General features: G+C 30.5%; 1 protein-coding gene across 2 annotated transcripts in view; it reads left to right on the top strand.

The window, feature by feature from the left end:
- LOC126743060 (eukaryotic translation elongation factor 2) overlaps nt 1–10,469 on the top strand; it is a 39,662-nt gene extending 29,193 nt beyond the window's left edge. For both annotated transcript variants that reach the window (XM_050449990.1, XM_050449991.1), the window contains exons 10-12: nt 2,841–2,992; nt 6,176–6,281; nt 9,952–10,469. In XM_050449990.1, the coding sequence (XP_050305947.1) occupies nt 2,841–2,992; nt 6,176–6,281; nt 9,952–10,020 (327 nt within the window). In that variant the 3' untranslated portion in view covers nt 10,021–10,469. The remainder of the gene's footprint in view (nt 1–2,840; nt 2,993–6,175; nt 6,282–9,951) is intronic.
- Nucleotides 10,470–10,508: the final 39 nt, after the last annotated feature.

Raw genomic sequence — 10,508 nt, forward strand, 5'->3', positions numbered from 1 at the left:
CGCAAACGCTGATTTGGTATCACTGACATTGGTATTTTTAAATTTTTCAAAAAGCGCTACGTGTTCTTTAATACGTGTACAGATTTTTCTTCCAGACTGGCCAATGTATACTGCGTTGCAATCGTCACATTTTAAAGAGTAAACTCCCGATTTAGAAAGGATGCTTGCCTTGTCCACTCTACTGACTGGTTCTTTAAATTATTGACCGTCTTAAACGCGATTTTTACATTTAGGGATTTAAAGAATCTTACTAAATTTACGGAGATAGAACCAAAAAAGGTCAAGGATCTAAAGGAACTTATTGAGTCGTTATTATGAACAATATTGTAGGTCAATTTATATTTATTTAAAAATTTTTAATAAATTTTGTCTGTTAAATGAAGAGGAAATCCGTTGTTGAGAGCAATATGTTTTATTATATTCAATTATTTAGCGAAAGCTTCTTTTGACAAGGGGATATTAAACAATCTATCTATGATGCTCTAACTAGAGCGAAACACGTTAGCCCGTTTAATTACATGTTGTGAGACCGTGACTTTGTGTTTTTATTTGTTTTTTTTGTCAACTTAGAAAACAGGATAAAAAATTTACTGGAAAAATCCTGCAAGACAAAAAAGTGGCTGGACAAACAGTTTTCTGGAATAAATGTAAAATTGTTTTATGATCTTGAAAAATATGTCTGAAAGAAAAGCTTAGAGAAGGTGTTAAAAAAATTTTAATCGTGGAAAACATTAAAAATTATTCCAAATTCGTAAGTTCGAAATTACTTGAAAACCATGAAAATATGTTTTAAATTCTTGGGAAATAAGAAAGTGCCTGAAAGACTTTTAAAAAAATATCCCAAAAGCCTGAAAAGCATGAGAAATAATTATTTGCAACTTCTAGGAGATAATAAATACTTTCAAATTCTTGAGCGAGGTGACCCTCAAGAGGTTGGAAATAATAATTCCTAGAAAATTATTCGAAATTGGAAAGAAAAAACAAATTTCGTGGCAAACAAGTGATTCTTGCTAAAACTTGGAGAACATTGGCAAAAAATCAACAACTATATGGGATGTGTTCATTAAGATTCAAAACTTCTAGCAAACAAGACAGAGACTAATAGCCCGGAAAATATGGCGAGAAAAAAAACAAGTTCCTAGTTAATGCAAAAGAGTATTAAAATATTCTGGAGGCGAGAAAGCATCTGAAAAATGTGAAGAAAATGATCAGATTGCGGGAAATGTTAATAAATTCCTGAAAAAAACGCCAGGAATTTGAACTTTTTTAATATAGTTCTTGGAAGATTAAAAAAGAATATTTGAAAGTAGTGAAAAAGCTGGAAAATTCTTTCAGAATCATGAAAGAAGGAAATAACTCTAAAAACGTGCAAAATATGGAAAAAATTACCTGGAAAAATTCTGTGAGCAAGAGAGTGACCAGAAAACAAGAGTCAATTCCCTGGAATAAATTTAAAATTGTTTTATCCTCCTTCCTGAACAATATTTAAAATAAAAAATTATCCAAAAGCGTGAGAAATAGGGTTTCCAGACCGGGATCCCGGCACATTTTTAATCCTGAAAAATAATCCTGAAAAATAATCCCGAAAATTCCGATTTTTTGTAACATATATGCAAGAGGCAATAGGTTCTGTATCTGTAACTACAAAACCCAATTTTCAAAGACCGGAAAATTCCAAAGTACGCCTAAACACTATTAACGTAATTAAAAAAGAAATGTCACTTTACGAGAATGGAGGATTAAGAGGTTTATATTTGCAACGGTGTTATGAATATTTACTGACAGTACCGCCAACAAGTGTCGAAGCTGAAGGAGCCTTTTCTTCGGCGGTCACATTTGCGTTTTTAAGAGCATATTTTATTTTTTATAAACAAAACTAACTGTTTAATTTCAAAGTTTTTTTTTTTTTGAAGGATGTGTTTCTGTCTCAAGTTTGTTTTTAGAGTTTTTAGTTAGGTTGTTAGGTACCTAGGTATGTAATACGTAATGTACAAATGTACTGAAAATGTTTTTAGTTCTGAATTTTTAAATAATTTGTTTTCAGTTAACTGCATTTTTATTTGCTCGGGATACTGTTATTACTGTTAAATATTTTATTCAAAATATAATTAGGATCGGTCCCGGGATTTGGATTTTTATCCCGGGATTTCAAAACGGGTTCCCGATCCCGAAAACTGGAACTTCTAGTGAGAAACTTAAAGAAAATTGCCAGATTTCAGAGAAAGCTTAGAGGGTTTAAAAAGAATAATTATTTCAAATTCGTGGAAGATAATCAAAGTCAAAAAGTAGCCTTATTGGGAACTAACAAAATTACAAAGCCCTAAATTGTAATTTCTAAGCAGGGGTCAGCATACCAAGCCCATATTATTTTACTTTTAAGTTGCATATAAAATAATAAGAGGGTAAAATTAATTTAAACTAATGTAGGACTTTATAAAGATTTAATCAAATAACCCAAAAAGCACTCAAACAAAAAAAAGCATCATACGTGCATTCAAACCTATTGGCTAATTGAGAGAGTCGTTCAAGAATATCCGTGCAAGGAAAAATATACTTTCGTTAATAATAGAAACAATTTAAGAAATATGCCACTGTTTTAATTCCAATCTATATTAATGACTTTTGTTCAAAAGTATATAACTTGTAAGTCCATCTTTATTCAATATTAAAAGATGTTCAAGATCCTTTAATGTTTGCACAAGATGGTAAATCAAACGGATTTCTTCCTATAGGTTTTGATGTTTTTTTACCGAGTCAAAATCCATAAAAGAAATCGACATTATTCGCCTTAATAAAATTGCAAAAACTAGAAAATTTATTTGAATTTAATTTTTTATTAGTGTCCCGAAGTGGCCGTCGGTGGCATCTACGGCGTACTAAACAGGAGACGTGGGCACGTGTTCGAAGAAATGCAAGTCGCCGGCACGCCCATGTTCGTCGTTAAAGCTTACCTGCCCGTAAACGAGTCGTTTGGTTTCACTGCCGACCTTAGGTAAGTCCCTTTCCCATTCAGCGCTTACCCACCCAGCGTTATCCCATGCAAGGTTTTTATATATATATATCGGAAATCTTGTGCAACAATGCTGGAAAATAAAAACTTGAACCCTGTTTATCCTCCAGTTGGTCTAGTTTTTCTATGGTTTTCTGGGTTGGAAACGCAGGGTACAGATTCGTAATGAAATACTATTCCAATCGTTAAATAATATCAACCTAGTTCGAGTAATATGGGAATTTATTTCTTTATTCCAAGGATCCCACGAGACAATAAGTGGAATTTAGCTCCTATATCTCAAAATTCTAAAGGCTTGGAAATTGGTCTTTGGACATCCGTACCTGTTATATCCACAATTCTAATACTGGAGAGATGACTTGAAAATTTGAATTCCCACTGATCTAGTAAAATTATTTCATTATTTTCACACAAAAAAACATTTAAAGTGGAGAAATTCTCCTCTCAAGTTGACAAAATGTCCAAAAAAAAATCATTGGAACCTATTGTTTTTACCTTGGTTAGATGCTTGGAAATTGGAACATCCCTGGTGCTTCTAATATAAATGGATGCCTATTCAGTGTTTTTCCCTAAATTGTTTAACAGTGAAAATATTAGATTGAAGTTTCCTGGAAAAAATTATTCATATCTATAAAGATACTTGGAAATTTGTGAATATCTCGAACGTATTTCAAAATTGAGAAATTCTTTCCCTAAAGTTCCAATTTTTTTTTAATCATCAGAATCCAATGCACCTATCTAAGGTTAGAGACTGAGAGTTTCTACACAGATTGATCGTCTTCAGAAAATCATTTAACAGAGGCGAAAATAAAGACCTCTGAACCGCGATTTTTATGACGAGGACTATCGCCTGGCCTAATCGACCTAAAATGACAATTAAAGCATAATAAATTAAATGTATCAATATATTTCTTTTTAGTATACAGGCCTCTATAGGCAAGAGGAAAAAAATTCTTGAATCTTCTGATATGTGTATAAGTTTTGGCTATTTCCATATGGCAACAGCGCTGTGCCAGAATGGAATATCCAGGTTAAGAAGGCCACTACGTTGTTCCCTTATTATGGAGCGAGAATTACTACTGCTTTTTTGAGAATTACCTTCTTTTTGGTCTTAATTTTAAATTAGTTAGATAGACTAGGAAAGTGGATGTTATATTACTTTTGATTCTATGTCACAAACTAAAAAATAGTAGTACTTTAGGTATGCATACATAAATCAATAAGAGGTTAAATTTCTTACTACTTACTGTTGGTTGACTCATTATTTACATGTACTGTTACTGCATGCTGTGAATTGTAAATATTTCTATCGCGTTTTTACTCTCAAGAAAAACTCGTTTATAGTAATTAGTGGATGTATGTGAACCAGGGTTTTTTCCCAAAATTGTTAAACAGAAGAAAATGATCATATTTCTAAAGCAATTAAAGTTGGATACGTGGAAATTGGAGTATGGCTGATCCTGAAATTATTGGAAGCCTATTTCGGTGTTTTTGCCAAAAATTTTTAAAATTGAGAATTTTACCTCTAAACAGTTGGGAAAAAATCTTTGCAAACAAGTGGGAATATCTTAGGAACTTTGAGGGTTGGAAACTTGCAAGTTTGTTTACAGGGTGTTACAGATTAAGATGCTGATCCTTAAGGGTGTTAATCCTTAGGTAGTTTTAAGAAGAATTTTTTGAGCTACAGTGTGTTACTTAACATTTTATGTATTACATATGTAATACATAAAAATCAATTTTTTTTCGCGGTAATCGCATATCGGACTAAAAAATCAAGATATGAAATTTGCCCTAAAATGATTGGGGATTATAAAAATAGTTTCATTTTACGGAAAAACAGTGTCGTACATAATATTTTAAAAAAATATTTAGCCTTCGTTCCTGTACGGACGCCAAGGGTTAAACTTTCCTACATCAAAAAAGTGGCTGTTGATACTCAGAGGGTGTGTGCTAAAGTTTTATTTGAATTTTACTTCGTAAAATCGCCTAAGTATTAACACCCCTAAGGATCAGCATCTTATTCTGTAACACCCTGTATAGATTCCACTAATAAAACAGTTGGACGCCTACTTCAATGTTTTTTTTTTTTAATTAATTAAAAGACATTCTTCTCTTTGAAGTTTAATTTTTTTTTTAAATCATCGAAATCCAGTGTCTATATCTAAAGTTCCAAAAAGATTAAATACTTTATTTTACTTCTCATTGGACACTTTAATAGTAAAGGTATTAGCCAAGGAAGTTGGACAAAAATTTCCTACAAGAAAATGACCATATCTCTAAAGCACTAAAGTTAAAGATATGAAAATCATAAATCAATAATTTCATTGGACGCCTATTTTGAGGTTTTTTCAAAATTGTTTAAAAATAAATTTATCATCCCTGGAAGTTGAGAAAGTGTCATAAAAAAATGGAATGGCTTATATCTTTGAAACTAAGAGAGCCAGAGATACGAGAAAGGGAACGCTGCTTTCTCTTATAAATTTATTAAATACGTACGTATTCAATCGTTTTGTCAAAGAAAAAGCCAAAATTGAGAATGCACCTCCAACGTTTGATAAATTACAAAAAAAAAAAAAGAAGTAGGCTCCAAAAGAATTCGAAACTTAAAAGTTTGTATATCGATTCTTCTAATAATATGATTGGACGTCAGTGCTTTTGTCAAACAAATTTCACAAATTCACCTCTATAATTTAATCTACTTTCCCCTGGGAAAATTCTTGGGCTATAATTTGCCTTCTGTGTAAATTGGAACACCAAACACTCTTAAGTCCCTTGCTTTTCTTCTAGGAACATTAAAATCAATCAACTGCATCTCATGTTGAAAAAAATAAGTGGAAGTTAAATTTTTATATAATATTATGGAAATCCTACCCACTGAACTCGGCTACAGTTGAATACTGAAGGTTCTGTTGTGTCCAATTAATTATCCTGATTCTTCTCTCGAAACGCTGCATTTTGACTTTCTTATCCTTGATAGCAATTGTTCAATTTAAACTATTTTTTCCAGGTATATTCTCTTGTTTTTCAGGAATTAAGAAAGGAAATATCCTGATTCTTTCAGGCAGTTACATTTTCTCGATTCCTTATTGCTTATTGCACCCACTTCTTTCATTTTTTTAAATTATTTTTGATTGATTTCTTCTCTAATTCGTTTTCCTTCCTCAGGTCTAACACCGGAGGACAGGCCTTCCCGCAGTGCGTGTTCGACCATTGGCAAATCTTACCCGGAGACCCGTTGGATACCGGATCCAGGCCATACACCATCGTGCAAGTAAGTACCTTCAAAAATAACCGCTCGAGCCATCTTCAGACAATGCTTTATTAAACCAGTTAATGGGTAAAGCGTTCGCGAACGATGGAAAATGAAAACAGAGTCTTTTAGTTTCGGTTTTAAGGTTTTCGATACTTTTTAGCCAGAATAGGGGGACTTACATTTTATTTATATACGCAAGGTGTTTCAGAGAAATTGTGTAGTAGTTTATAGGGTGTTCAAATTATTTAAAAAACAAATACTCACTTGCTTCAATGTTTAGCAAAAAAGGGTTTCTTTTATTACAGTTTTACAGTAGAATCTAATTTTGAAATATGTGACTTAGCAGCATAAATGACAGTGTGCCTTTTTTACACTTTTAATCAGTAAGACACGCTTTTCAAAAATTGCTGTCAGTTTGTTACTGTAGGGTTTAGCAATAAGATGTATTTTTTTACTACATTTTCAATTAATTCTTTAACAATAAAATGTAAATTTGATATATGTGGCTTTGACAGGTCACGAATGACGACATCCTGTAAAAGTTGAGCCTTATTACACTTTTAATTACTATAAAAATTATTAAGCTTTTTTCCAGCAAATTGATGTTTATAATTAAGTAGTTTTATACCTCTTCTACTGCCTGGAATAAGTATAATCTTATATTTCTTGTCAAATTTAAACAAATTTGAGCCTTTAACTAATATTCCATATAACCTTTAAATCAGATCAAGTACATACAACTAGAGAAATTAAGAACAACTCGCGATATTGAAAGAAAAATGGGCTCTTAAACAGATGAGCAAACTAAATAAAAAACAAATCTACTGAATATTAGGCAAACATACCTTTAAAATTATTATTATTATTGTAATTTTGTTGGTTGAAGGTTGAACAACGAAATTTCAAATCTGTGGCTATAACAGGTCCGAAATGACAGCCTGTCAAACTTGAGACTTTTAATGAGTAAAACCTACTTTTCCAAATTTGCTGTAATTTTGTTGCTTTAAGGTTTAGCAACAAAAAGTTTCTTTTATTACATTTTTAAATTATTATTTTACCATAAAATCTAAATTTCATATCTGTGGCTATAACAGGTCCGAAATGACAGCCTGTCAAACTTGAGACTTTTAATGATTAAAACCTACTTTTCCAAATTTGCTGTAATTTTGTTGCTTTAAGGTTTAGTAACAAAAAGTTTCTTTTGTTAGGTTTTTAAATCATTATTTTACCATAAAATCTAAATTTCATATCTGTGGCTATAACAGGTCAGAAATGACAGCCTGTCAAACTTGAGACTTTTATTGAGTAAAACCTACTTTTCCAAATTTGCTGTAATTTTGTTGCTTTAAGGTTTAACAACAAAAAGTTTCTTTTATTACATTTTTAAATCATTATTTTACCATAAAATCTAAATTTCATATCTGTGGCTATAACAGGTCCGAAATGACAGCCTGTCAAACTTAAGACTTTTATTGAGTAAAACCTACTTTTCCAAATTTGCTGTAATTTTGTTGCTTTAAGGTTTAACAACAAAAAGTTTCTTTTGTTACATTTTTAAATCATTATTTTACCATAAAATCTAAATTTTAAATCTGTGGCTATAATAGGTCAGGAATGACAGCCTGTCAAACTTGAGACTTTTAAGGAGTAAAACCTACTTTTCCAAATTTGCTGTAATTTTGTTGCTTTAAGGTTTAGCAACAAAAAGTTTCTTTTATTACATTTTTAAATCATTATTTTACCATAAAATATAAATTTTAAATCTGTGGCTATAACAGGTCAGAAATGACAGCCTGTCAAACTTGAGACTTTTATTGAGTAAAACCTACTTTTCCAAATTTGCTGTAATTTTGTTGCTTTAAGGTTTAACAACAAAAAGTTTCTTTTATTACATTTTTAAATCATTATTTTACCATAAAATCTAAATTTCATATCTGTGGCTATAACAGGTCCGAAATGACAGCCTGTCAAACTTAAGACTTTTATTGAGTAAAACCTACTTTTCCAAATTTGCTGTAATTTTGTTGCTTTAAGGTTTAACAACAAAAAGTTTCTTTTGTTACATTTTTAAATAATTATTTTACCATAAAATCTAAATTTTAAATCTGTGGCTATAATAGGTCAGGAATGACAGCCTGTCAAACTTGAGACTTTTAAGGAGTAAAACCTACTTTTCCAAATTTGCTGTAATTTTGTTGCTTTAAGGTTTAGCAACAAAAAGTTTCTTTTATTACATTTTTAAATTATTATTTTACCATAAAATCTAAATTTCATATCTGTGGCTATAACAGGTCAGAAATGACAGCCTGTCAAACTTGAGACTTTTAATGAGTAAAACCTACTTTTCCAAATTTGCTATAATTTTGTTGCTTTAAGGTTTAGCAACAAAAAGTTTCTTTTATTACGTTTTTAAATCATTATTTTACCATAAAATATAAATTTTAAATCTGTGGCTATAACAGGTCAGAAATGACAGCCTGTCAAACTTGAGACTTTTATTGAGTAAAACCTACTTTTCCAAATTTGCTGTAATTTTGTTGCTTTAAGGTTTAACAACAAAAAGTTTCTTTTATTACATTTTTAAATCATTATTTTACCATAAAATCTAAATTTCATATCTGTGGCTATAACAGGTCCGAAATGACAGCCTGTCAAACTTAAGACTTTTATTGAGTAAAACCTACTTTTCCAAATTTGCTGTAATTTTGTTGCTTTAAGGTTTAACAACAAAAAGTTTCTTTTGTTACATTTTTAAATAATTATTTTACCATAAAATCTAAATTTTAAATCTGTGGCTATAATAGGTCAGGAATGACAGCCTGTCAAACTTGAGACTTTTAAGGAGTAAAACCTACTTTTCCAAATTTGCTGTAATTTTGTTGCTTTAAGGTTTAGCAACAAAAAGTTTCTTTTATTACATTTTTAAATTATTATTTTACCATAAAATCTAAATTTCATATCTGTGGCTATAACAGGTCAGAAATGACAGCCTGTCAAACTTGAGACTTTTAATGAGTAAAACCTACTTTTCCAAATTTGCTATAATTTTGTTGCTTTAAGGTTTAGCAACAAAAAGTTTCTTTTATTACGTTTTTAAATCATTATTTTACCATAAAAATTAAATTTAATATCTGTGGCTATAACAGGTCAGCAATGACAGCCTGTCAAACTTAAGACTTTTAATGAGTAAAACCTACTTTTCCAAATTTGCTGTAATTTTGTTGCTTTCAGGTTTAGCAACAAAAAGTTTCTTGTATTACATTTTAAATCACTATTTGACCATTAAATTTAAATTTGAAACATGTGGCTTTGACAGGTCAAATATGACACCTTGTCAAAGTTGAGCCTATTTACACTTTTAATAAATAAGACATGTCTTTCAAAAATTGGTTGCGACAGTTACATCATTTATCACAATTTTAAACAGTTTCTTCACCACATAAGCCAATTTTAAAATACATGTTGTTGACAGCCTGTCAAAGTTCATCATCGACAAATAATCTTTAAACATCCTGCATTGTCTTTACTGTTATTCATGAAAAGTCACCTGTTTTTATTCAGCCAGTTGTACCAACAAAAATCCCTTTATGATTACTGTTTCCGGACAGAAAGTTCTCTCTCTAACACCTTGTATTTAAGTTTAATTTTACTAGTGAATATGTTATAATTATTTTTTTTTTTCTTATAGGACACACGTAAGAGGAAGGGTCTGAAAGAAGGACTCCCAGACCTTGCCCAATATCTGGACAAATTGTAAACGGAGGGTCGTTAGGTTTTTTTTTTGTACAGATACAAATTATTTAAGAATTATTAATTAAATTTTCCACCATATTTCCAATAGTTTCATTCTATAAAGTTGGCAGGGTTTAAATTATTATTATTATTATTATTATTATTATTATTTGAAATGTTGTACTTTTTTTTTGTTGGCAACACCTTCCCTTTTGTGATGTAGTTATCTGATATAATGGTGATGATGAGAGATGTGATGGCAAAAGTAAATCCTATAAAACAGGTCAAACGGTTTTTTATTATAATTTTTTTTTCATTTGACGATGATAGTAGGATGTTCTTGTAATAAGGATACAATATAATCGGGAAAATGAAATAATTATTATTTCGTTGAACTGATTAATTATTAAGATATAGGCGATGATTATATTTGTTTACTCATTTTTATGTAATAAATACTAAATTTTTAATTTTTTGGAGGATTTTTTTTGTTTGATATAAGGGGGTTGGTCG

This window comes from Anthonomus grandis, chromosome 12 (assembly GCF_022605725.1).
Source record: "Anthonomus grandis grandis chromosome 12, icAntGran1.3, whole genome shotgun sequence".
In the NCBI taxonomy this organism is placed as follows: domain Eukaryota; kingdom Metazoa; phylum Arthropoda; class Insecta; order Coleoptera; family Curculionidae; genus Anthonomus; species Anthonomus grandis.